Here is a 27325-nt window from a genome sequence, read left to right as displayed (position 1 = left end):
GGGTGTAGGGTGTCTCGAGGCCAGTGTGAACAGCTGAGAGGTGCGATTTCACAGGCTCGCTCTCCGCTGTCAGGGCCCTGATTGGGTTGGACAGCAGGCATAGGAGAGGCCCTGGCTTCTAAAGGACACCAACAGGTGGGGGGACCGTAGGGGCAGAGGGGGGAGTATAAGGGAGGCCGAGCGCTTGAAAAGGCCGGGAGCATGTGGCCATGTCTGGGCAGAATCCACCGGTCATGCAAAGAGGACGATACACTGTAGCCCTCAGCAGAAGAGGAAAGATGGGAGCAGAAAGGTGTGGGGAGAGTTTTCATTTGTTGGTAGATTGGGTTTTGTTGGTCAGGGAGTGCTTTTTTTTTCTTCAGAACTGGATTAGTTTTACATGATGTCAATTACAGCATGGTACTTTTGTTATGTATTCATTTATTTTGTCTTTTCGCATTCTTTAGTTGGCGAGGCGGTCTAGATTAAATACCTCCAAATGATTTCAGATTAAATCAGAGCAGACAAACACTTGTAAATTCCATGTCTGGCATGAACAACCTGCAATTTATGAGAACTGAAAGGATATCTCCTTTGAAATGTTTCATTTCTTTCTTAGAAGATATATGCGTATATTATACATAGCTCCATTCTGATTTGGACTGAGATGCCGGGTGACATCTCTCTGTTTTACGAGGCAGCAAATGGAAGATTTTACACCTCTTCCACTGGAAATGGTGCCGTTAAAGGAAATGGAGGTATGAGAGTGTCACTGGGTTTTCACCTGAGGTGTTATAGCGCGTCTTTGATCTACTGTATATCAGGCTCCTATCAAGAAGGAGTAAAAAAAGGGGCAGTTTGTGCATATTGGACTTGCTACATGGCAGAATGAGAAAGCTTCTGGTCTATTCAAATGAGAGAAAGATGTTCGAGTGCTAGATGAGCTAGTCCTCTTGGCTGCTTTCCTCCTCCCTGTCTACAGTTACGTGTCAACACAAAGAATGATTATGGAAAGGAAAGGATAACTACACACAGGTAAATTCAGTTTTTCTTTGCACATGAGCTGTAATATTACTCATTCAACACAATATGTCATTTTTGGTTTGTTTGTTTTTCGCGAAAGACATTTTTGTTTGCAAAAGAGTGCTAAAACACTGCATTCTGGCCTATATGTTTTGAATGTATCAAACATTTTGCTCTAACAATGTACACTAAAGAATTCTGGGGTGTTTCAACCCACGTTTGGGTAAAATATGGACAAACCCAACCATTGGTTTACATTTTAAACCCAAATAAACCCAAACATGGGTTGAAATAACCCAGCATTTTTAGAGTGTATGAAGCAGAATAAAAAAAATAATGATTGTAATAATAAATAAATATAAAAAACAGTAATGCTATCTCTTCTCTCTGTATGACCTGTGCATTTTTCCAGCTTTGTCTATTCTGTGAGGGAAACTTTGCCCCTTGTGAAGACATGCTTCCTTATATGCCCATATGAATACTCAAGTTATGGAATGTAAGGAAGTGTGTGGTTTCAGGGGGAATCCATCACCACGGAAACAGTTTTAAGTTGTATTCTGAGATGAATACTTCATTTGAGCTGCATGAATTATGTGCACACAGAGAAGATCAGCTGGTAAAGCTGTGGCTTCTGTGAGTTGGCTGGACGTAGGCCTCCACACCCTGATCATCTCTCACTGACCCATACTGAAGATCAGGGCAGATTGACAGAGTACAGCTGTCCCTTACTTCACTAATCCATATGAGAGCTATACAAACATGATGGGGTTTCCTAAAGAAGACGCTTTCCCCAGATATCAGCACATTAAATAAAAGGACAGTCATTAACAAGGCTAAACTCTGTTGGTAGCAATGTTCCTTCATTGAATAGCACAAGAAAACAAACCATTTGTAAATGAGGCAGTCTGTTGCCAATTTGATAGCATTTTATTTTTTAAGGTTTTTTTTTTTTTTGCCTGTGTCTTCTCAACAGGTAAGCACCAAGAATAATTTGCTGAACTGAACAATGTCAACATAAGCTCCGTTAGTCTTCCTCCTCTCTTCCTGAAGCAGCACGCCTTGCTGTGGCTGGTCAAATGGAACCAAGTCAGGTGTTTCTGCGAGGTTTGGTCCCCTTCAACCAGCTACTGCGTCGTGAATACAGCCAACATAGACCACAGATTATAAGAGAGTTATTCAGTAAAGTGTGCTTTTTTTGTAACTTCAAATGTACTACTAACCCTTTTTATTTTATGTTTATATATTTTCATCAAATTCAATAAACTATTTTACTGTTGCAATGTTGTGTTCATTTTCTCCATTCTTAAAGGTGCAGTGTGTAGTATTTATGAGGCTCTTTTGACAGAAATGCAATATAATATACATAACTATGTTTTCAGTGGTGTATAGTAAGACCAGTGATGACCAGTGATTACTTAGTAACGCGTTACTCTAATCTGACTACTATTTTCCAGTAACGAGTAATCTAACGCGTTACTTTCCAAACCAGTAATCAGATTAAAGTCATTTATCCAAGTCACTGTGAGATACTATTTTTTTTCATTTTCCTTAGTAAAAAATATATATTTTTGCTTTCTTCTTGCGTCTCGGGGAGAGTATTTATGTTAAGTGAAGTCAAGAAAGACTGTCTTTATTACATTTTTTATTAAAACATGTTTGTGTTTTTCAGGAAATATTTTTTAATTACAACTTGAAATGTCAGGAGATACATTTTTGAACGTTTCTTTTAAAAATGCACTTCCAATAATGTGAGTGTTGTCCAAAACGGTTGTCATTTTTACGTTGAGGCGGCAGGGGTGTTGTCGGCAACTGCTGAATGTAACTAATAAAGTAACTTGTAATCTAACTGTTACTTTTAAAATCAAGTAATCTGTAAAGTAACTAAGTTACTTTTTAAAGGAGTAATCAGTAATCAGATTAAATCAAATTTTCAAAGTAACTGTGGCAACACTGATAGAGACCTTACATAATGTACCATTATGTTTTTATTACCTTAGAATGAGCCATTTCTATTTATATACACTGCAGGTCCCCTTACAGTGAAGTCGCCATTTTGCGCCGCCATTGTTTCTACAGTAGCCCTAAATGGTCAAACTTCCCTACAGAGCACTAGCTACCCTCTCTTGTCTCTGATGACGACACCTTTGTTCTGTGTCGGCCCCTGCCCAGGTGAAAAAGACGTACTAAAATGTATTAAAAATGCATTAAAAATGCATTATATATTTGTATTGTACTAAAAACATACTTAAGCTACATTTTTAAAGGTTCAGTGTGTAGTATTTATGAGGATCTATTGACAGAAATGCAATATTATATACATAACTATGTCCCCTTACAGTGAAACCCCCATTTTGCACCGTCATGTTTCTACAGCCCTAAACCAGGGGTGTCCAAACTCGGCCCTGGAGGGCCGCTGTCCTGCAGAGTTTAGCTCCAACTTGCCTCAACACACCGTTTCTAGCAGCGTTGCTGGCCAATGGAGGTCGACGTCCGCACCTGGCGGCCATCTTGTCACAGTCAGCTCGCTCACTCGTAATATTGTGTTTTAATGGTGCATGTACTTTTTAAATAACCTTAACTTGCTCAATTTTCAAACTGTTTGGTTTGTTATAAACATCAGAGATGTAGTTATGAGACTGCATACTTATGAATAATTATTCATAATTTGTTCAATCATCCAGAATTATAGCCACGTTAATAACATTTGTAAGAAACCAAACCATTTGTAAATCCGTCAAGATTTCAGCAAGATAAGAGTATTTGTGTTCGTGCAGATCACTCGCCTTACATCAGGTACCACAGAGCCCGCCAGAAAGCTTGCCTGTGACAAGATGGCCGCCGGTGATGACGTTAGAGACTTTCCGTCGGTCTTAGTACACGATGTAACTATACACATCACAACATGTAAATAGGAAAATGTTGGCGTTATTTTGTCACTTATTGAGCAGTAGGCTAGCTGGAGCCGTTTACCTCCAGTCTTTGTGCTAAGCTAGGCTAGCGGTGGGTGCTTCAGACAGAATAATGGCACGCACGGAGATGAGAATGGTATGTATGGACTTATCTAACTCTGGGGGATACGGGGAATAAGCTAAAGTCCCAAAAAGTCGGCGTGTTCCTTTAAATGTTCACTTCAAATCTTTAAAGTAGGTCTATTTTTTTTTACTTGCAGATAATATGATATTAATAAAAGACAGCTTAATAGTAGCCTAGAGAATGACTATATTTCCATTTAATTACGCTTTAAAAAAAAAAAAAAAAAGTGCACTCTATAATAATGTCAAATTAAAGGTTTTTTCTATAAATCACATTTTAAATCATTATATTTTAAAAATCTGATTTTTATTTAGCGTAAGTATTTTTCTGGGGGATTGAGTTTCTGTTTAGGCTGTGCTTTATCCTGTGGGTGGTGGATGATAGTATGACATCACGAACACTTCACATGCAATACCAAGTTACCAGGTTACCAGATTTACTTTTAGAGAGTTGTGATATGTGCAATATCACACGAGCAGTGGTGCCATATGGCTTTATATCAGCTAATACCAGCCATGCTTATACTGCCATATCGCATGACTTGGCTGCGAATGTGATATTGTTTTTATAGCCTACAACAGTTCGATGGAAAAAGTAAAACAAAGTAAATTAGTTATTCTATATTTGGCATTTCAAAAGGTTAAGAAAAAGAAAGTTAACTAACAGAAATTATTTCCGGTATCTTATTGAAATAATTCAGTGCTTGCCAAACACACGTTAGTTCCTTTTTTACTTTTAATGAAAAAGTAATTTCTTTATAGTATTGTTTGTCAACTCTGTTACAGACAAATTAGGCAACATTGTTACTTAACAGAGTTTGACAGTAAACGAATTGACGGTTTTACATTTTTTTGCCAAAAAACTCCACTTGCTAGTTGCTAGCATAAATGCTAAGAGCACATGACACTAATGAAATCATGAATAAAAGACTTTTAAACAACCCATGTTTGATCAGTGAGAAATTCTGTTTTCCTTTTGATATTGTGGTAACAATTTTGACGTTTTACAAAATAACTTTTTAGATTAAAATCTTTTCTCAGAGAGAGCACCATGGAGAGCACACACACCGTTCAGTGCTTCAAATCTTATCAGTGAGGGAAATGACAATTTCCTGTAAGCTATCTTACATAGTTGTGTAGGAGATGGTACGGTAACAGAATTTATGCAAGATTTATGGACAATATTAAATATAATATTGTAAAATATTTTGATTACACAATGATGAATGATGGAAAAAATACACTGACTTATTCGGACAACAGGAAATCATGATGTTCAGCAATTTGTAAAGACGCTTTTTACAGAAAATATTATATTGTTATGGCCTGTAACATCTTGTGATCCATGACAATGAGTAACAAATTATTAAAATAATTAAAAATATATAACCATTTGGGGAAAAAAGCAGAAAACAAAAAATGACTTTGGACACCAAATGTTGGCCTACCTGCAATTATAGAACCACCCAAATACTACCAAGTAACTTCAACCAAATAGCCTATCAATTTTTTTTTTACACAGCTAACTAGTTCATTCTTACTTGTCAATCTCAGCATTCAACCATCAATTTTTTTAAATAAACATTATTTATGAAAAATACAAAAAGCATATGTGATTAGTCGTTTAGCTTTATTAGCATTATGTTTACATTTTTTGACCACCAGAGGGCTCTGAAGTGCTTTGAAACGATATTGTAAATCCGTTAGACTACTACAATTACTCAGAATATTATTCCTCTTTTATCCCCCACGTTGCACAAGGCTTGTTTATCAGATTATTATGGTATTTTTTATATACTGAAAAAAATCTATTAAAATGCAACACCATTTGACCTAAAGGTATTAAACAACTTGCATTTAATTCATGATTAATCTGTTTGTTTGTTTTTTTAATGTTTTTTTCATATATACAGTACTGAATTTAAATCCATTAAACTGCATCATCATTTGACCTAAAGGTATCAAACCACTGTTCCTCAGAAAAGCAAGCCTTGGGGAATAATATTCAGAGTAATTTACAGTTGGTTTGATACCTTCCAACGGTGTTATAGTTTAATAGATTTTAATGGGTTCAGTATTGTAGGCTATATAAAAATGCCAGATTAATAATCTGGAAAACAAACCTGGGCAACATGAGGAATAATGATGTGAGTAATTTACAGTTGGTTTGATATAGGAATGTCAAATGTTAAACTAACTTTACCGCCACTAGCTACAGGCTATGTAAAGTCATAAATTTTTTTGAACTTCGCATTTTGTTGTTTTAGTAATGTTTTATACATTGAAATAGTGTTGTTTGTGACTGTTTTTCATTAAATAAGAATGTTTGACTGTAAAATCTTCACAAGTTATTGATAATTTAAAATCTTTACAAATTATTGATAGGTTAACTTACCCAGACAACAACATAGTGTCTGCCCAGATCCGGCCCACATCTTGAACGCATTGAACCCACGTGTACCAGATCCGGATCTGGGCCGACATGTTGCTGTCTGGGTATCTTATTAAACAAACCTTCATGGTATTTTAATTCACCGTTTAATTCACAAACAACAATATCTTGAAGATTTAAACGTTACTAAAAACGACTAAATGTGTAAGAACATCGTTATTACTGCGTTATTACTATTTTACGCAATGACGTAAGTACGTTTTTTTTTTTTTTTTTTAAACATGATAAGAACTTGTTTGCAGTAAGCAAATATGCTCCATCTCCCCTTTTTAATAAAAGAAACGTTTTCAACTTCGGTATTTACGTTGTCACTGTAATATAATATAACGTTATTTTATAATTGTTATGTTAATAATTTATACAGTTTTTACCGTACAAATAAATTAATAAATACATACAACATTATATACATAGAAAATGAAAGTCAGCCGTTTCAATCGCTAGAGGGCGACGTAATTCCTCCCGACTGCTTTTCACATCAGATTACCAGCGAGAAGTCACGAAGAAGTAAAACATGGCGGATTCGGATGGGAGACAGATTGACAGCATCAACCATGCTGCAGGTGAAATATACAGATTTAAACTTTGTGCTGTGCTGTTACTGAATTAAGCACGTACATAAGCAGCCATTTAAAGTATTTACAGAAAGCTTGGGTTTTTTACGGCTTCACGCCGTTGATCGCCACTCTGCCATGTCACAGCTGACTTTACAAATGCACAGTGGAAATTACATCATGCAGTGTTGTTGGACATTTTTATCATGTATTAAAATCTAACTATATAGACACGATCACGATGTTGCCTGTTATGTGTAACGTGATGTGTTTGCGAGACTAACGGCTCTTTATGCAACATTCCTTACCTTACTTTGGTAAAGATCGAGTGAACCAGCATGATGAAACAACACTGCAAAGTCAGTGTCAAGAGGTTTTTCTGTCGCCATAAACATAATTCATTCAAACGTATAATTTAAAAAAACGTGTATCTTCTTCCACTTGCGTTTGTGCAAATAAAGAGGAATTTAAGTTTGCATACGTTTTAAATCGTTTTATATGTGTCATAGATGAAGGTGGCAAGGTGCAAGAAATTGTACGAGCGAAGGTAGGTCAATTTTTTAACATTTTAACTGTATAATTTTACAATATTCATAGTTCATTTCTTTGTCTTTTAATTTACAATTTTTGTTTTCAATTGACTAAATATCACAAACACTATGGCTGTGTTTCAAAACCTAGCTGTCTACCTGGACAGCACTTTGGGCATCATAAATTAAGATGCCCAAAATGCAGACTAGGTTTAAGACAGACGATTTTTAGCCTTTGTAAAATTCAGTTTACAGAGACTACGGATTATTTAAAGATGTGCAAACTTTGATTCCCCTCTTTTTTAATCTATAGACTGAAGGCAAGGAATTGACCAAAGAGGAAAAGCAGCGTCTTAGGAAAGAGAAGAAGCAGCATAAAAAGACTAAAAAAGATGACAAGGTTCCTACAGAGAAGGAGAAGAAGGAGAAAGAGAAAGCATCTGTTCAAACTCCGTCAAAACCTGTCACACAGAGCCCAACACATAAAGGTACTTCAGTCCACTGTGCTGCTACTTAATAACAATTTTCCTGCAACCTAAAGTTTATTTAAAATAGGATTTTTTTTTAGGAATTTGTGGAAAACTATTTATTTATTGTTTATGTATGGGTATTTTTATCTGAGACTACATTAATAGAGTTTCAAAATTGGTTAGGCTGAAGGAAGGAGGGAGTTAAATGGATAGTTCACCCTAAAATGAAAATTGTCATCATTTACTCACCCTCATGTCATTCCAAACCCGTAAGATGTTCATTCATCTTGAAAACACAAATTAAGATATTTTTGATGAAATCTGAGAGCTTTCTCACTCTCCATTGACAGCTACACAACTGAAAAGGACAAAAGAGACAACAACAAAAAAAACTTCAAAAGATTCTTAGGGCGTTTTCACACCTACCTTGTTTGGTCCGGATTTTCGGACTCTTCAGTTTGGTCCGAATCAAAATTACAGGTGTGAAACCTCCCCCATACCACGGTCCGGACCAAACAGACGAAATTTGGTCCGACGAAAAGAGGTAGTCTCGGTCCGGATCACACTGAACAAAGGTTTGGTTCGTTTCTAGTGTGAACGCATTTTCTGTATGGTTCGTTCTTTCAGACCGTTTACAGGAAGTTCCTGTTTATGTTTAAATATTATAATGTTATTTTGAAATTTCATCTAGGCTAAATTGATTATGAAAAGTGAAAAAATGCGCAATATGTCAGAAGACAGAAGGTCAGAAAATATTTTGAAAGAAATTTTGTATGATTTTGCTTAGAAAGCCTTTCTTTCATGTGAATTTCGTTTTGTATAAATTGTATCTTAATTTTAATCAACGTTTAATCAGATAATTGCCTGGATTTAATAAATAAGAAGCAACTAATCTATAGCAGACAATAATCGTGGGAGCGATCACATGCTTTGTACATGAACTGGAGCGCGTCTCAATTAAACCGAAACTCAGCAGCTACTCGTCTCACAAACATGAGAAATATGTGTATAGAGCTTGAAATGTCCACTTTTAAACGTAACGAAAAGAAAATAGTCAAGCAATGCGCACTGTTCAATAGTGGCAACGATATGCGTCCGTTCATTCATTCTTGTAAAGTCATGTAAAGTTCTTTAGTCCGCTTGCATAATTGCAATGTGAAACCAAACCAAAACTAACCAAATGTATCAAAACATGAACTTCGGTTCGAACCTTTGTGCGGACTTTTAGGTGTGAAAACGCCCTTAAAGAGATTGTAAAACTAATCTATATGAATTGAGCGGTTTAGTCCAACTTTTCTGAAGAGACACGACCACTTTATATGATGAACAGATTGAATTTTATGTTTTTATAATTACATATTCATCACCTCAACTCACACATCAACGTTGAGTTTCCGCAGGAACCAATGAGGTTCATTCTCGTGTGTTACGCAGCACGTTTGAGCTTCCACACGAACCAATGAGGTTCAGTCTCGTGCATCAAGCAGGTTCGGTTGAGCTTCTGTTTATGTCTGTTGAACAATGTTTATATGTGAATAAAAGGCTAAATTCAATCTGTTCATCTTATAAGCAATCGTCTCTTCAGAAAATTTGGACTAAACCACTCAATTCATATGGATTCATTTTTTACAATGTCTTTATGAACCTTTTGAAGCGTCAAAGTGCCAGTTGTGTAGCTGTCAGTGGAGGGACATAAAGCTCTCAGATTTAATCAAAAAGATCTTCATTTGTGTTCCAAAAATGAACGATTGTCTCACGGGTTTGGAACGACATGAGAGGGAGTAATTAATGACGGAATTTTCATTTTTGGGTGAACTAACCCTTTACCAAAAATCATGCAAATAAGCTGGAGTCTTTTAAAAGCCTTTTTTTAGTCTATAGTCTGTTTTTGGGTGCTTTTTAATTGATGGGTCCTTTGATCTCAGCAGCGGCTCCAGTTCCTGTAAGTATATCTGAATCTCCTGCGGCTGCAGAGAAGCCTGTAAAGACCAAAGCAGAGCTGCGAGCAGAGCGCCGGGCACGGCAAGAGACAGAACGGGTATCGAAACAGGGCAAGAAGGAAGGGGGGCCGCCGTCCACCTCCAGTAAGCCTAAAGCTACCCCCAGTGAGCTTCAGCCAGGTAATTCAATGCTTCGGAAAAGGATATTCCAGGATTGGAAGTTTGGGCATTCCACAGATAAATTACCAATTTTATTAGCCATTCCAATATTTTTGGCTATTAACACCAACTCCGCCCACCATTGTCTGTCTGAGGCGGACAAAATTACAAAAGAAACTCAAATTTTGTCTAGTTCGAATATGCCTCAGCATAAGTAAAAATGAAGAAAACTGTTCACTTGGTGTAAATAGCATCTATTGCATTTGACTGGTGTTCATGTAGAGACTGGGACCGAGCAGTTTTACTATTTTGCACAGCTCTGTTTATATTTCCTATCTCTATTTCATGTTAGTAGTGAAAAGGTTACCGGAGCACGTTCAGGTGGACGACCCTGCTGCATTGAAGAAGTTGGCCAAAAAGCTTGAGAGACAGCAGGTGAGACAAATCAACGCTGTCCTGCTTTGCCTCTTGTCTGATTTCTGCCCGTTGACGGATGATGGGTTCATCCTGGTCTTTTCTGAGGTCTATTTTGCAGCTTTCTTAACCCAGGTCCTTCCCATGTCTTGCAGAAGTCAGGGCAGGGATGCGGTTTAAATATAACTGGAGTCAAGGTCTGGCTCCACACTCTTGTGTGCAGTGAATTGTTTAATTTTTTCTTTGTTTAATGTAATTGTTATTCCTGGTGAAAGTTGTTGAGTCTAATTTGTTTTATGTTGGAGGTGATTTCATTGTGATTTATCTTCATTTCATTGTGTTCGTGATGAGGTAGATGTCATGTGTGGGTGAATTCATTATTTTTTGTTATTTGATAGGTTTAGACCTATAACACTAGCGTAAAGCTTTCAAAGTTCTCTGTGGAGCCCTTCCTCAGTTGTGCACGTCATGTATGTCTTCATGCACAGAGTGTTCTGTTGCAGCCTCAGCTCTTGACCTGAGGAGGGAGGATGTGACCTCCAGAACATCTATCCCTGATGGAACAAAATATTCACATTGAATGCTGTTGTTTGCTCTGTTCTCTTAGGTTCCTTTGAGGTCCGATTATGGCTACAAGGTCAGCCTGTTCTCCCATCTACACCAGTACAGCCGAAAAAACCCTCCAACCCAGCAAATCAGGTAATGTAACAAATGTATAGGGGTTGTATAAGGAGAAATTTGACAAAATGTATTACTTTTCAAAAGCTTGGGGTTGGTAGAATCTCTTTATGTTCACCAAGGCTGCATTTATTTGATTAAAATGTGGTAAAAACAGTAATACTGTGAACTATTATTACAATTTAAAATTAAAGCTGCAAGCAGCCATGAAAGGGCCCTCACACCCAGGGCCACCGCCACCTGGTGGCCTCAGGAAAACAACGAATAGTGGGCGACATGCATATAAGCGGGTAAATATAGGAGAAATATGGCCAAGTCACTTCAATGTACTACACTTCCTTTGCACTTTGACTATAAATGAATATTACCATGTAGATGTCTTCAGGTCTGGACTATTATCAAACATGTGAAGTTTGGGGCAGATCGGACATTGTATGACGAGTTACAACAACTTCCTGTTTCATGGCGAAACATCAAACTTTGTGAGGCCGCCACGAACATTCAATTCAATTCAATTCAAATTTATTTGTATAGCGCTTTTCACAATACACATTGTTTCAAAGCAGCTTCACAGAAAGTGCATTTCATAAATGTACATTGAAAAATGTTAGAAAAGAGAATGTTAAAGAAAAAATGTTAGGATAAGTTAATCAATCATGTATTATTTTAGGCCATAACAACGCTGGCGTTGAGTCGTCTCTTCACAGGCGTCGAGTCGTCTCATCACAGGGGCATCTGAAGTCTCCATGAGAGGCTGGATACAAACTGGAGCTGATGAACTAGTTACCTCGTGACTAGTGTCCCGAGATAACAACAGAAAAGCAGATGGGAAATAATTAGCATAGCTGCTGTTCAGAATATTAATGCTGTTGGTGCGATTTAACTGTAGTATAAAACTTAATTATAATGTGAATGCTTGGCTAAAGAGATGCGTCTTTAATCTAGTTTTAAACTGGGACAGCGTGTCTGAACCTCGAACAATATCCGGAAGACTATTCCAGAGTTTAGGAGCTAAATGTGAAAAAGCCCTCCCTCCTTTAGTGGACTTAGATATCCTAGGAATGACCAGAAGCCTCGAGTTTAGTGATCTTAAAGAGCGCGATGGATTGTAGGGCGATAAAAGATCAGTTAAATACACTGGAGCTAACCCATTTAGGGCTTTATAGGTCAGTAGCAATACTTTGTAATTGATACGGAACTTAATAGGTAACCAGTGTAGGGATGATAAAATTGGTGTTATATGATCATATTTTCTTGACCTAGTAAGCACTCTAGCAGCTGCGTTTTGGACTAACTGTAGTTTGTTTATCGATGATGCAGGACAACCAGCTAATAAAGCATTACAGTAATCTAATCTCGAGGTCATGAATGCATGAACTAACTTTTCTGCATCAGAAATAGATAGCATGTTACGTAGCTTGGCAATGTTTCTAAGGTGGAAAAATGCCGTTTTTGTAACATATGAAATATGACTTTCGAAAGATAAGTTGCGGTCTAATATAACACCCAGGTCTTTTACTGTAGTGGATAAAGCGACAGGACATCCTTCCAAGTTAAAGTTGTATTGTGAGAGGTTTTGTGGGCAATTTTTTGGACCAATAAGTAATACCTCCGTTTTATCTGAATTTAATAGCAGAAAATTACACGTCATCCAGTGTTTAATATCATCAACACACGCTGTCAGTTTAGATAATTTAGCGTTTTCATCTGGTCGTGATGAAATATATAATTGAGTGTCATCAGCATAACAGTGGAAATTAATTCCATGTTTTCTTATAATATTACCAAGTGGCAGCATATATATTGAGAATAGCAGAGGGCCTAGCACGGATCCTTGCGGCACCCCATAGTCTACTGATGTTATCTTTGATTTTTCCCCATTTAGACAGACAAAATGGTAGCGGTCTGATAAATACGATCTAAACCAGTTTAATGCCTGTCCCTGAACACCAGTGTAATTTTGAAGTCGATCTAAGAGTATTTTATGATCTATAGTATCGAACGCAGCACTAAGATCGAGTAGAACTAGTATTGAGATACAGCCTTGGTCAGAAGCTAGAAGTAAATCATTTGTGATTTTAACGAGTGCAGTTTCTGTGCTATGATGCTGCCTGAATCCTGATTGAAATTTTTCATAGATATCATTTTCTTGCAAGAAAGAGCACAATTGAGCGGACACAACTTTTTCTAGTATTTTAGACATGAATGGAAGATTTGATATTGGTCTGTAATTTGCTAGGTTATTATGATCTAATTGTGGCTTCTTAATGAGAGGCTTTATGACTGCCAACTTGAATATTCTTGGAACATGACCTAAAGATAAAGACGAGTTAATAATATTGAGAAGAGGCTCTTCCACTACAGGTAACAACTCTTTCAGTAGTTTAGTGGGTATTGGATCTAATAAACATGTTGTTGGTTTAGATGCAATGATAAGTTTATTTAGCTCTTCCTGTCCTATAGTTGTAAAGCGGTGTAGTAGTTCTTGAGGGGCGATAATTGCGGTTGAATCATAAGACATCATTAATGATTGTACATTTACAATTTTGTTTCTGATGCTTTCTATTTTGTCAGTGAAGAAGTTCATAAAATCATTACTACTAAACTGTAACGGAATATTTTGTTCAGGCGATGCTTGTTTATTTGTTAGTCTAGCCACAGTGTTAAATAAAAACCTTGGGTTATTTTGGTTATTTTCTATTAGTTTGCGGAGATGCTCAGCCCTGGCTGCTTTTAGGGCCTTTTTATAACGTGACATACTTTCTTTCCATGCGATTCTAAAGACCTCTAAATTAGTATGTTTCCATTTACGCTCTAAGTTACGAGTTTCTCTCTTGATAACATGTGTAGCACTGTTGTACCATGGTGCTTTAGTTTTCTCTCTAACCTTTTTTAATCTAATTGGTGCTACAATTTCTAATGTGCTAGATAAAATGGTGCTCATACTGCTAGCCATTTCCTCTAGTTCATCTGTTTGTTTGGGTTCACTTAGCAGCTGAGCCAGATCAGGTAAGGTATTTGAGAATCTATCTATAGTGGTTGGAAGGATTGTTCTGCCTGGTCGATAACGTGGCGCAACATGACAGATTTCAGCAGTACGCAGTATGCAAGTTACCATGTAATGGTCAGTGACATCATCACTTTGTGGTATAATATCTATATCGGTTGGGTTGGTTCCATGTGATATAATTAAATCTAGTGTGTGATTAAGACGATGAGTGGGACCAGTGACGTTTTGCTTGACCCCAAAGGAGTTTAATAGATCTGTAAATGCAGCCCCTAACGCGTCATTTGTGTTATCTACGTGTATGTTAAAATCTCCAACAATTAATGCTTTATCGACGTTGACCAATAGATCTGAGAGAAAGTCTGCAAACTCTTTTAGGAAATCAGCATAGGGCCCTGGAGGTCTATATACAGTAGCTAAGGCTAGAGATAATACAGATTTCTTTCTTACATTTAAGAGCGTAACATTTAGCACTAGTACTTCAAATGAATTAAACCTGTGACCTGTTTTCTGGGTAACATTAAGAATATCTCTATATATTGTTGCAACACCGCCGCCACGACCAATCAGACGGGGCTCATGCTTATAACAGTATCCTGGTGGAGTAGACTCATTAAGACCGAAATAATCATTTGGCTTAAGCCAGGTTTCAGTAAGGCAAAGTACATCGAAACTATTATCTGTGACCATTTCATTTACAATAACCGCCTTAGGTGTGAGCGATCTAATGTTTAGAAGACCTAGTTTTAGAAATTGTTTTTGTTCACTAATATTGAGATTTTCTGGTTTAATCACAATTAGATTTTTCCTAGATCCTACAGTAGATTTAATGTTTGACCTCACTAAACGAGGAATAGACACAGTTTCTATATAATGTTCTACATTGGTACTTATGTCAATTAAGTTAGTACAAAATTGGTTTTGTTCACTAATATTGAGATTTTCTGGTTTAATCACAATTAGATTTTTCCTAGATCTTACAGTAGATGTAATGTTTGACCTCACTAAACGAGGAATGGACACAGTTTCTATATAATGTTCTACACAGTTATGTTCAGACACAGTTTCTATATAATGTTCTACATTGGTACTTATGTCAATTAAGTTAGGACAGCAAATACTGTGATTTGGACTTTGACTTACTAGTCATATGATGGCGGTGTGCAGCGCTCTGGAGATGTTGTCCGACAACATCTCCAGAACATGCCCTTCAGCGAAACCTCAAGATCTTCACAATTTAACATCGCTAAGGCCTTAAGATTAGACAGACCATGATGATGTTGATCTGATTAAATCTCTAGGAGGAGTTTGTTAAAGTACAACGTCTGGGAATGGCAAAAACATAATTTGCAAATAATTTGGAGAGAAAATTCTAAATATCTCACTGCCTGTTGGGTTTTCATGCTCCAGGGACTTTTTTGTAGGTATTGGGCTGTTACATGTGTCTACCAAATTTCATACTCATACGTGAAATGTAGCTCGAATGACGCTTAATTGAAATTTTGTAGGTGGTGCTGTTGAGCCATTTCGATACACTTAATTCTGAGACCCATATTAGACGTAAATCTTCACCACTTTTGACGTGTGTGGAAAGTTTAATGAGTTTTCGTGCATGTTTAGGCCCTCAAAAATGCGATTCATTTCGGAGAAGAATAGTTAGTATAGACCGAGCAATTCCAATAGGGTCCTCACACCATCGGTGCTTGGGCCCTAATAACTGTTTTCTATTTTAATATATTTTAAAGTATAATTTATTCCTGTGATGTCAAAGTTGAATTTTCAGCAGTCATTACTCTAGTCGTTAGTGTCACATGATCATCAGAAATCATTCTGATTTGCTGCTCAAGAAACATTTCTTCTTATCGAAGTTGAAAACAGTTGTTCCTATTTTTGTGGAAACCGTGACACACTTTACTAACATTATTGACGTTTTTCTTTACAGTCACTTTTTTGATCTGTTTAATGCATCCTTACTGAGTAAAAGTAAAAAAAAAAAAAGACTTACTGACCCCAAACAACCCCTTGAGACATACTATATCTATATACTTAAACTTCCTCCCTTTTTTGGTTCGAATTGATAAAATCTAAGCTTCAAAAACAACTTTACACCATTTAATTGTACGTCTCAGAGGGATGTTGAAAATAGTCAAGAAAAATTAAAATATGGTATTAAAACTTTACTAACATAAGTGGACCTCAGTTGAAAAAAAATACATACAGTATATGCTTTTACAATTAAATGTATTTATTTATTTTTTGGGATAGACACATTAGAAACAATGTATAAATATCCTAAAATGAATGAGTTGGTTGACTGTATTGTTTGATATGGTTTATTTTGTAGCATCCCTGCCACAGTCATTCACCCATCCATTGTTCGGTTGGGTCTGCAGTACTCTCAGGGCATTATAGCAGGATCCAATGCTCGATCTGTGGCCCTACTACATGCCTTCAAACAGGTAACTCATAATAAAACCTATAAAATTGCTCTGTTCTTAATTTTTGGATTTAATTAACCAGCAATCATTTTATAGGTTATTCAAGACTATAGCACACCTCCAAATGAGGAGTTGTCAAGGGACCTTGTGAACAAGTTGTCGCCCTATATCAGGTTTACTTTCTTCCTTGTGAAAATTTATATAGCTCATGCTCAGATGTATAATATTTAATTTGAACTCTGATCTTGCATGGAAACGGATATTCGACAGACACTGACAATCCTGCTTACCCCTACAGTTTTCTCAGCCAGTGTCGGCCGCTTTCAGCCAGCATGGGCAATGCCATCAAGTACATCAAGAAGGAAATTTCAAATATACCCAGTCAGTGCAAAGAAGAGGAGGTAAGAGTATTTAGAGTCACTAGGCTAGGGACATTTATATGCATCTAGGAGTGGGCGATATGACCTAAATCTTATATCACGATATGAGTAATTTAATTTCACGATAATATATATCACGATATAAGGAGGAAACTTTTCATAGTTCCTAAAACTATTGCAGGAAGTACCAGGATTTTGGCGTGTTCGCACCGCAGGAACTAGGAATGATTTTAGTTCTAGGAACAGAGTAGGGCCTAACCCAGCACGATAGGAACTACCAGTGATGTTAGTGTACGCTGATTGGCTGAACGCACGTGAAACGCCAGCACCCGCCATTTAAAAAAAAAAAAAAAAAGCTGTGTGTAAACACAGATTATAGCATATATATTTACTCCAGAAACTAATTCTATGAACATGGAAAACCGTGATAGATGGATCTTTCAACCTTTACGCTAAAGAGAAATCCAATGCAACTTTGAGAGGACCAAGCGAAACATGATTCAGCTAGTGGCACTGGACATCAGCCACACGGCAAACGGTAATACTTTTACATATACTGTCTACTTAACAGTTTTAATAACGTATTAGACAGGACTGTTAAACAGATTGTAAACTAATGTAGACTGAGAATATGAAGCGCGTTCTCAGCGCAGTCAAAATAAAAGTCTGAAAATACTACATTAAATATACATTTATTATCATTAAAGTTACAAAAGTGTTTCAGTCAAGAGCAGTGAGAGGGTGATTTTTCTCTTTTTTTTGTTTGATTAGCATTAATAATGACAGCAGGTACATTTGGATGCTGTCACTTTAAGACCGACTGCACGGATCCAATATACTTGTGCGTTGTCTCTCTCAACTGTTAATGTTCACTTAAGACATAAATGACTGTTTGCTTGCAAATACATGGTCACTTTGAAACATAGGTATGTGTATTTAACCGCTCAAGCCCCAGTTCAGTTCTCACTTGCTCTGAGCAGCGGCTTCATGTCGCACGTCTCTCAGAGAGCGCACACACATACTGAAATGAGTTCTCTTTCGCTGCTAATTGTGCTTCAACAATTTAAAATAATTTGTTTTTAAATCACAGTGCTTAAAAACGCATGCAAACAATAAGCTTTCGTGACCGCGCAGCACGGAAAAGTCACATGAGCGTAACCGCGATATAGACGATAGTCCAAAATCTCTATCGGTTGACAAATTTCTACCAGTCAATCGTGTTTACCGGTATATCGCCCACCTGTATATGCAGTATTCTTCCTGTTCCTGTGAGTTCCTGAAAGCAACATTTTCTCAACAGGCAAAAGGACAACTGCAGAACTGTATTGATAGTTACGTTAACGAGAAGATCGTTTTGGCTTCTGAAGCCATTTCTAAGTATGCTATTGAGAAGATAAGTAATGGAGACGTCATTCTTGTTTATGGCTGGTAAGATTTTTCACTGAATAGCTACCATCCTGTAATAGTTTGGACTAATGCATTCAGAAGTGTTTCAGAAGTGCCTTTCTTGTCTTATTCCAGCTCTTCACTTGTCAATCACATTCTGTGCGACGCTTTTGAAAAGCAGAGGAAGTTCAGAGTCATAGTCGTGGATAGCCGGCCCAGGCTGGAGGGCCGAGAGGCGCTGAGGCGTCTGGTGAAGAAAGGCATCCGATGTACTTATGTGCTCATATCTGCTTTGTCCTACATTCTGCCTGAAGTGAGTCATTCTTTTCAGTAAAGCTTGTTACTTGCTGGGATTTTTGCAAGCACATTTTATTTTTAGCTTATTGGGCGATAATGTGCTTTCTTTCCAAAGTGCTTGTAGCTTCAAAGGATTGATTATGTGTGCGACATCAGCAGTAGCTAAAAATACAACTTGATTATGATTTGGTACTTTTGTTCTTACGCCAATGAATACGCCAACTTTTTGTGACTATATCTTATTCCCTGTATCCCCCAGAGTTAGATAAGTCCATACACACCATTCTCATCTCCGTGCGTACCATAACTCTGTCTGACGCACCCACAGCTAGCCTAGCTTAGCACAAAGACTGGAGGTAAATGGCTCCAGCTAGCCTACTGCTCTATAAGTGACAAAATAACGGCAACATTTTCCTATTTACATGTTGTGATGTGTATAGTCACAGCGTGTACTAAGACCAACGGAAAATGAAAAGTTATGTACTCTGTACATAACTGTACTCTCATTCCTGCGTAATAATCAAGGAACTTTGAGCCGTACCATGAGTGCAGCGGCGCAATGATATTACGCAGCGCCTGAAAATAGTCCCCAGCATGCTCTCTGTGCTAGCAGGTTGTCACGTTGGTCATGTGGATGGAAGTTAGCCTATTTTCAGGCGCTGCGTAATATCATTGCGCCGCTGCACCTATGGTACGGCTCAAAGTTCATTGATTATTACACCGGAATGAGAGTATAGTTCCTAGCCATATCAGCCTAGAAAATCACAGCTTTTCATTTTCCGTCGATCTTAGTACATGATGTAACTACAGCAGAGTCAAGTTTTAAATAAGAACACGCTGTGACTATACACATCGCAATATGTGAATAGGAAAATGTTGGCGTTATTTTGTCTCTTATTGAGTAGTAGGCTAGCTGGAGCCATTTACGTCCAGTGTTTGTGCTAAGCTAGGCTAGCGTTGGGCGCGTCAGACAGTTATGGCAGGTGCGGAGATGAGAATGGTGTGTATGGACTTATCTAACTCTGTGAATAAGATAAAGTCCCAAAAAGTCGTGTTCCTTTAAAGATGTACAGTAGCAACTGCAGTGGTGCTAGTAGAGCAGACGGTTGACAAATAACTTCTCGGTTTTATAGTTTGTTCTTTTGAGATGCAAGTCATTTATGATGTTGGAAAAAAAGAGCCACGATGGCTTCCTCAACTGCAGCAATTTCCCAGGAAGTGACGATTTTGTTCTCTTGAACACGAGATGGAAACACTGTTTAATTATGTTTTAACATTTATTTGAAATAGAAATGTTCTTACAGACCACTAACTTTTGAATAGTGTACGTGCACTACAGCTTAACTGGCCTTTATGTATGCTGAATCAGTACTTCAGGGTTCCTACACAGTTTGGAATTTGATTTGACTAATTTCCAGGTCTGGAAAGTATGGGGAAAAGACAGCAGAGTATGGAAAAATATTTGCATTTTCAGACTATTGCCCTATTTAGTTTTCTATAATAGAAAATTAAGAATCGAACGAAAATAACTGTATCATACAAGAAGTGTGTTTTCATGGCAGCTGTTTAGTGATTCTTTAGTGATTGTAAAAACGAGCATTTTATCATTATGCAAAAATGCAGGTTATTAGTGTTTCAGGTTTCTTCTCATTATATTGTTAGCACCGTATTACAGAGCCTCTAAAAGGACTTTTGCAAAAAATATATATACAGACCTTTGTGTGCACATGAGAAACCATTAAACTTAGCATATAGGACAATGCAGTTTCGCACACTGAGCCACCTATTGCACCATCAGCCCATTTCGTGTGATGGTTTCTCCGCCGCCTCAGAGGATGTGTTAAATTGGACATTAGGCCTTGATATTAGATCTCAATTAATTAATGTGCATCCATGATCTTGTTTTCTTCAATTGTAACGCGCAAGCATGCAAAAATGTCCAGTACAAGTGTGAATAGTTTCTTAAAGGCACGAAAATGTTTCTTGTATATGTATATGTTTCTTTGTAAGTAGGCAAACCTGCAACATCGCCAGTGTATCAAATAACTTGTTCTCCCCACTGTGTATGTGTATATATATATATAAAAAATATAGGGCTCTGTATGTTGTCACTTCGAGAAAATCAATGAAAATTTTTTTATTTACAGACAAATATTAACCCTAATATTTACAGATGACCAAATATAAAGCTGAAAATAATGCTGTAGGAACCATTTATGTTAAATGTGTGAAAATCTACAGAAAGGTCGGAAAATGTGTAGGAACCTTGGTACTTGAACTCTACACTCTTATTTCCAGGTATCCAAGGTATTTCTTGGTGCCCATGCACTTCTTGCCAATGGATATGTGATGTCACGTGTGGGAACTTCCCAAATTGCCCTGGTTGCAAAGGCCTACAATGTACCAGTGCTGGTCTGCTGTGAGACCTACAAGTTCTGTGAACGAGTGCAGACGGACTCTTTTGTATCCAATGAATTAGGTAACTTTAGCATGTTTGGCAAATTAGTATTTACAGAAAAAAGAAGAAAAATAATGGATCCATAATAGATTTTTTTTTTTTTTTTACAGATGACCCTGATGACCTGATTGTGACCAGAAATGGGAAGACCCATCTAGAGAATTGGCAGAGTGTAAACTCACTGGGGCTTCTGAACTTGGTGTATGACGTGACGCCACCAGATTTTGTGGACCTTGTGATTACTGACTTGGGCATGATCCCCTGCACCTCCGTGCCTGTGGTACTGCGAGTCAAGAACGTGGATCAGTGAAGAGCAGATGAACACGGTTCTCTTTTGCATCTGCACATAAAACAGTATGTGCACGCAGGGCTTCTGGTATGAAATAAACATATCTATGAAATGGAACAAGCTTTTCAAATAAAGCTGTTTATGTCCTCACTGATGGATCCTTTAAAATGTTTCATTTTGAATTGTATAACCGGTCCAATTTCCAGTTTCTAAAAAATGGCGCAGTCCATTTCAATCCACTGAATGGAAAAATCCTCAAAGCACTACCAAGCCTTGTACACAAGAACAAGAATGCCAGTTTCTAGTTCTTGTGTCAGAGCCACGAAATTTCAAGCATGTTTGCTTTCAGTTTTGGCCCATCATGACGGTCAGTGCATAGACATAAACATAAGAAATATCCATCATCCTTTTTGGAGAGTTGCTGAAAACATTTCATAGATGTGAAAAAAGGCGAAACGAATGTGGTGCAAATGTAAGACCAAGCAAAAGCCGAATATGTTGCATAAGGGGTTTTGTTTGTATAAACAAAACATTGGAAAGGCTACAGAAAAATAAATAATTTAAATAAAATAAACTGTTGTTTGCAGATTCTTTATTTTAGGTAGTGTTACCGAGGTACATGCTGAATTCCTCACCACAGTACTACATTGACAAAAATTATTTGCATAATGTAGCTTATGTTTGTCAGTATTATACTAATAATGTGTCCCTCTATTAATCTCATACTAGCAGATTAAACCGATTTCCTTTACTCAGCCAAAAAGGAAAAACACAGTTTTCGAGGTTGAATGGTCATCGGTTAGTATCTAACATGTGACACCTGTAAACACTAAACATGTGGCAGTAACAATATACAATTTTGTTACATTTTTGTTACTATGACATCCATTCCCCCCTCGTAAAATGTAAACACTTCAAATATCTCTTAAATGAAGATAATTTTGTCTTAAAGCAACGCAAAATATTTGTCATAACCAAAGTATGACATAATCATCTCAGTGCGTCCCTTTGATATGATTAGAGTCGAAACATCTGTCAGAAATGTGGCTGCCCTCCAAAGACAATCCGTAAGGTCAGTCTATGGTCAGTTTTCCCTTTACAGACCAGTCTTTTCAAGGCTGTGAAAATATGTCAGTATTCACTGAAATATTCGATAAAATGTAAGGACCTTGAGGGTCAATAAGTGAAAGTTTAAAAAACTAAAATGTGCATAAAAAAACCTTTAAAAAACAAGAAATTAAAATTCATCCGATGGTTACCCCTTCCAGTGTACGCAACTGTTCTCCTCTCTTCTCGTGCATCAGTTTCAATAAGCTTGATGCATGTGCTCCATTGTCACTCCAACAATCACTTCTCTTTAAAATTCAAGTGGTCTCGACCTTTCGTCTTTGTGTGAACCAGAGTAAAGATGAAACCACAACTGTTGATCCGGTTAGTATCCCAAGCACCTTAGCTATGGGAAACTCCCCCTGCAATTGAGAACAAATAATGAACGTGTGCAATAAAGGAGTGATGGCCAACCTGTTAAAGGGATAGCTCACCCAAAAATTAAAATCCCATATTTACTCACCCTCAAGCCATCCTAAGTGTATATGACTATCTTCTTTCAGATGAACACAGAGTTATATAAAAAAATGTCCTGGCTCTTCCAAGCTTTATAATGGGAGTGAATGGCGGTCCTGATTTTGAAGTCCAAAAAAGTGCATCCATCCATCCAAAAAGTACTCCATAGGACTCCAGGGGGTTAATAAAGGCCTTCTGAAGCGAAGCGATGGGTTTTTTTGTAAGAAAAATATACATATTTAAAACTTTATAAACTAAAAAGTCGACTTGCGCCAAAAGAGTAACCCCTTACGCAATATAAGAGTAGTGTAAGCTTTGACGCCTCTCGCGGTTAAAACAAACTTTCGGAGGGGGAAATATTTACCTGGGACTTCATTTAGACCCCAGTTCCTGCAGTCGAAACACACCGAGTACCACCCCAAAGTTCCTAGTTCCTGGGGAAAGTTCCTGCGGTGGAAACGTGGCTGTAGACTTCTAATTCGTGACTGGTGTTTTATTTTGCTCTATCCTCTGCGCTTCCTCTTTCGCCTTAAAACGTACAGCAATCTGTCGGAAGCTAGTTATTTTAGTTTACAAAGTTATAAATATTGATTTTTGTCTTGCACAAACTCTTCGCCTCACTTCAGAAGGCCTTTATTAACCCCCCCGGAGCTGTGTGGAGCACTTTTATGATGGATGGATGCACTTTTTTGGGCTTCAAAATCTCATCCTCCATTCACTGCCATCATAAAGCTTGGAAGAGCCAGGGAAGTTTTTAATACAACTCCGACTGTATTCGTCTGAAAGAAGAATGTCATATACACCTAGGATGGCTTGAGGGTGAGTAAATCATGGAGTAATTTTAATATTTGGGTGAACTATCCCTTTAAGGATGATTTGTCTGGGGTCTCACCTCTCTCATGCACTTGTATCCGTGGAAATTTTGGAGACAACCACACTCAAAGAACCCTGGTCCATATGGGCTGCAGAATGAGTTTTCCGGGCAATTCCAGGCTGAAGAAACAAACAATATTCAAGTAATGCATTGAAAGACATTTTTAAATATTGAGATCCCAGTTTATAACTCACGCATCTGCGCCGTCTGATTGCAAACATTTTTCTGTCCTTCGCAGATTCTGGCATTGTTTTTCACTTCAACCGTCTCCCATGATGCATTGCCCCCCGGACACTCCAGTTTCGGGGGTAGTAAACTTAAAGAAAGATTTGTCAAGTCACCTTACAGTGCTTGCTTAAATAAGGGATTTTCAATCTTTTAGATGCCATGGACCCCCAAATACCACCATCCTTGTGTAATGGACCCCATTGTAAAATGTACATTTTCGTGTATAAAGACCCAATTTATAATGTGAAAATTTAATAAAAATATATTTAATATATTATTTGGAAAATATTCAGATTTTATTTGTTACTTTTTTCCCCTACTGACTATACTATAGCACTGTACTGTTGTTTGTTTATCTAAATATTTATTTTAATCTATTTATTCATTTAATAATTTTATTTATTTACTTTATTACATTTATTTTTATTATATTTGTCACACTCTTTTTCTCTAGACATGTCCACTAACACCTAGCAATTTTGCTCCCCTGGGGGTCCCTGGACCTCAGTTTGAAAACCCATGGCTTAAATATTATGAACATAATATACTATGCTCATGCATAACTTACAGTTGGGTAAGATGGCTGAAACCCTGAAATATGAAATCACTCAGATTGGAGATTGGGTTGTTGGAGAGATCTCTGTGTAAACAGTTTGATGTCGTTTAGATATTGCATTCAGTGCTAAACAAGACACATGCACAGATTACTGATAAAAAAAAAACCCGGTACGTACATTATGACTGCTGTGAATGAATTATACAGGTGCTCTACATGGTTGATAGAGCAGTTTGACAGGTCCAACCTAAGACAGTATACAGATATACATTTAGAAAACGGAAACAATACATATAGCTATACTTCATATATCACAATGAAAAAAATTAAAAAGTGGGATACTAGAAAGTTTTCCTACCCTATAATGGTGTCCACATTGCTGGTATTATTTTCAAAACAGCAGCGTCCATTAATATGGCCCTTTTTTAGGCAGAAATCCCAGACCGGACTGTCTTGTCGTACAGTCCCTTCGCACATGTGACATAACTAACGAAAATAAAGGTGAAAGCTTTCAAAATATCATAGAACAATATGCGCTATTACACACAATATTTATAATGAGTTTTACTTTACACCATCAATGACATCAACATGTAGCATGTTTCATTATAATCCTTTCGCTGTATCACTGTTTCAATCATTAGACAGTCGATCATCTCACCTGTACATCAATATCCTGACTGTCGACATATACATCGAATAAAACAAATAAAACAGTACATACATACACTGCAGATACCGCATATGTTGTGACGGTAGCTGTCATTTTTGCCAAAAAACAAAGTCATGTGACTCGATGATCATGTGACGTCCAAGGACCGATACCCCATTCATGACAACCAGGCGGCGTAAATATTTTGCATTTCTCATTGTGAGATTCCGATAGAGACGAAACACTTACAAAAACAAAGGTGTTTTTACACAATTCGCTTTGTTGGATTGATATAGATCCTTTTCGCCATGCCTCCAATATTAGTACAATCTATATTTATTCAGTATATAAGGCACATTTTCACGAATACGGATGGCTTATTTTTAAAACAGCACAGGCATACATCCACTTTTAATTATTTAATTTATGTTTAATTAACTATTATCTAACAAAAATAACCTAGTAAAAATGTTTTAAATAAGCAATGTCTGTACGCCCCCTTAAATGGTGGTTTTGGACTGTCCCACCTCAGAGAAAATCCAATAATATCTGTCTCAATCACTTGTCTCGATTTTAGACAAATTATTATTTAATTATTATAGTGTTGAGTGTCTTGTCAAGCTTAACCATTCAACACTGCTATCAAAGTTACTGTAAGAAAAAATTATCAAATACATATTTTTCTTTAATTTATGGGGATTCTTTACTACAAAACAACGTTTCCAGACTACTATGCTACCATGTTGAGTTATAGGCTAGGTTAATAAATACATTTTATAACTTGATTAAGTGCAATGTTTATTGCTAAAACAGCAACAACAACAACAACAAAAATGCTTAAAAAACGACTTAAGAGTTCAGACCCTATTTTCCAGATTACCAAAATGTTTTTAGCCAAATATTATTTAGCCAATATTTAAATACACGTTTATTTCGTTTAACTGCACGCTATTGCTTATCACAGGTCCATTTTGAGCCTAAATGTTAAACTTATTATTGAGTGTAAACACTTTCAACCAGAAATAAATATAACGTCGTTATGGAGAAACTGTTTACTAATACGCTAGCAACATGTTCCTGCCAAAGGATCTCGATTCTCCAATGAACGTTTTTACGCAGTAACACCCCCATCTGAAGAAGAATGGTTTGACCCAGACTGTTGCAACGCTTCGGGAGAGCGCAGATACATATTGAATACATTACAGCAGAGTGCTGCTGGAAGCTTTCGCTACAATGTGGACTGATGTGTGTTCTTCTTAACGCCCTAACAAGAACGAACACTGTATCGGTATCTCGACATATATCCTGCGACAAACAGTTTCTTCATTTGTAGCCTTTCCACACTCGTTCGTATGTACCAATGTAGGTACAAGTGGGGGCTGTAGACAACCGCGGAGCACCTTTACGTGGAGTAATCTGGAAAGTTAATTGGATTGTTGGCCTTGCGACGACACTTCGGTGTTTTGCAGACTCGCTTCCCGCATTCTTTTACAGTGCGCGAGGAAGTGAGAAGACAGATTTATCGATAAATTGCCGACAATGAACGTGGAATTACCTCCAGTCGCAACATGGCTGCTGCTTAGATGTTTATTGGAAAAGTTCAGCCCTGAACATTAAGAAAGTTTTTAAAATAATCCAATTTTTCTGGCATAATTCAACTCAGGATTGGACTGGTCTGTTCAGAGCGAGTGTAGCTCGCCGTCATTCAGTTTGGTCCCTGCATGACAGCAAACCAACACCGTGCTTTCCGTGAACGTTCTCGCTTTTAAAAGCATTTTCAACTTCGTCAAAGACGTGTAATCGTACAGTAGAAAATGCATTTCTCCATCCCCGAGACGGAGGTCCGCTCCGATGAAAACGGGTCTACATATGTGGTAAGTGTTCTGGAGGTCAAATAAGCGGTGCGCCTAGCTTTTACATTTGGAGACGCCGTCGAATAGCGTTGCTTTGAATCGGTGTTTTGAAC

At 37.4% G+C, this 27325-nt stretch overlaps 3 protein-coding genes across 9 annotated transcripts in view; 2 read left to right on the top strand and 1 right to left on the bottom strand.

The window, feature by feature from the left end:
- Positions 1-22092, top strand: eif2b4 (eukaryotic translation initiation factor 2B, subunit 4 delta). 4 transcript variants are annotated; one of them, XM_079831972.1, is made up of 15 exons: positions 161-292; positions 3031-3171; positions 6969-7049; positions 7550-7587; positions 7884-8058; positions 9966-10160; positions 10492-10574; positions 11161-11252; positions 16583-16697; positions 16773-16849; positions 16975-17077; positions 18357-18484; positions 18578-18755; positions 21038-21218; positions 21308-22092. In XM_079831972.1, exons 3-15 carry the CDS (start codon positions 7001-7003, stop codon positions 21505-21507), a joined length of 1614 nt encoding a protein of 537 aa, XP_079688098.1. In that variant the 5' UTR covers positions 161-292; positions 3031-3171; positions 6969-7000; the 3' UTR covers positions 21508-22092. The 4 variants fall into 4 exon arrangements, with proteins under 4 accessions (XP_079688100.1, XP_079688099.1, XP_079688098.1 ...); XM_079831974.1 differs by lacking the exon at positions 3031-3171 and having other exon boundaries at positions 1-292; positions 9969-10160; XM_079831973.1 differs by lacking the exon at positions 3031-3171 and having other exon boundaries at positions 149-292.
- On the bottom strand, positions 22066-27313 carry atraid (all-trans retinoic acid-induced differentiation factor). 3 transcript variants are annotated; one of them, XM_079831981.1, is made up of 7 exons: positions 26915-27313; positions 25066-25193; positions 24886-24954; positions 24720-24791; positions 24118-24239; positions 23942-24042; positions 22066-22955 (listed from the first exon to the last, which is right to left on the bottom strand). In XM_079831981.1, exons 1-7 carry the CDS (start codon positions 26927-26929, stop codon positions 22851-22853), a joined length of 612 nt encoding a protein of 203 aa, XP_079688107.1. In that variant the 5' UTR covers positions 26930-27313; the 3' UTR covers positions 22066-22850. The 3 variants fall into 3 exon arrangements, with proteins under 3 accessions (XP_079688107.1, XP_079688106.1, XP_079688108.1); XM_079831980.1 differs by lacking the exon at positions 26915-27313 and adding an exon at positions 25369-25926; XM_079831982.1 differs by lacking the exon at positions 26915-27313 and adding an exon at positions 25436-25491 and having other exon boundaries at positions 22070-22955.
- The window catches only part of snx17 (sorting nexin 17), a 42119-nt gene continuing 41319 nt past the window's right edge, over positions 26526-27325 (top strand). The window contains exon 1 of one of the 2 annotated variants that reach the window (XM_079831977.1): positions 26526-27233. In XM_079831977.1, the coding sequence (XP_079688103.1) occupies positions 27174-27233 (60 nt within the window). In that variant the 5' untranslated portion in view covers positions 26526-27173. The remainder of the gene's footprint in view (positions 27234-27325) is intronic. The other variant, XM_079831976.1, reaches the window with a different exon arrangement.

The sequence above is a fragment of the Gobio gobio genome (assembly GCF_949357685.1).
Source record: "Gobio gobio genome assembly, chromosome: 12".
NCBI classification, from domain to species: domain Eukaryota; kingdom Metazoa; phylum Chordata; class Actinopteri; order Cypriniformes; family Gobionidae; genus Gobio; species Gobio gobio.
This window is presented reverse-complemented; position numbering and strand designations above follow the sequence as displayed.

Excerpts from the sequence above, each read along its gene's own strand:
- eif2b4 (XM_079831973.1), top strand. The coding sequence starts at position 7,001 with ATGGCGGATTCGGATGGGAGACAGATTGACAGCATCAACCATGCTGCA. Across the intron at positions 17,078-18,356 it reads GTCAGTGCAAAGAAGAGGAG|GCAAAAGGACAACTGCAGAA; the intron begins GTAAGAGTATTT and ends TTTTCTCAACAG. Across the intron at positions 18,485-18,577 it reads GTCATTCTTGTTTATGGCTG|CTCTTCACTTGTCAATCACA; the intron begins GTAAGATTTTTC and ends GTCTTATTCCAG.
- atraid (XM_079831980.1), bottom strand. The coding sequence starts at position 25,473 with ATGACAGCTACCGTCACAACATATGCGGTATCTGCAGTGTATGTATGT. Across the intron at positions 24,240-24,719 it reads TTCAGCCATCTTACCCAACT|TTTACTACCCCCGAAACTGG; the intron begins GTAAGTTATGCA and ends TCTTTCTTTAAG. Across the intron at positions 24,043-24,117 it reads CAATCAGACGGCGCAGATGC|CCTGGAATTGCCCGGAAAAC; the intron begins GTGAGTTATAAA and ends TTGTTTCTTCAG.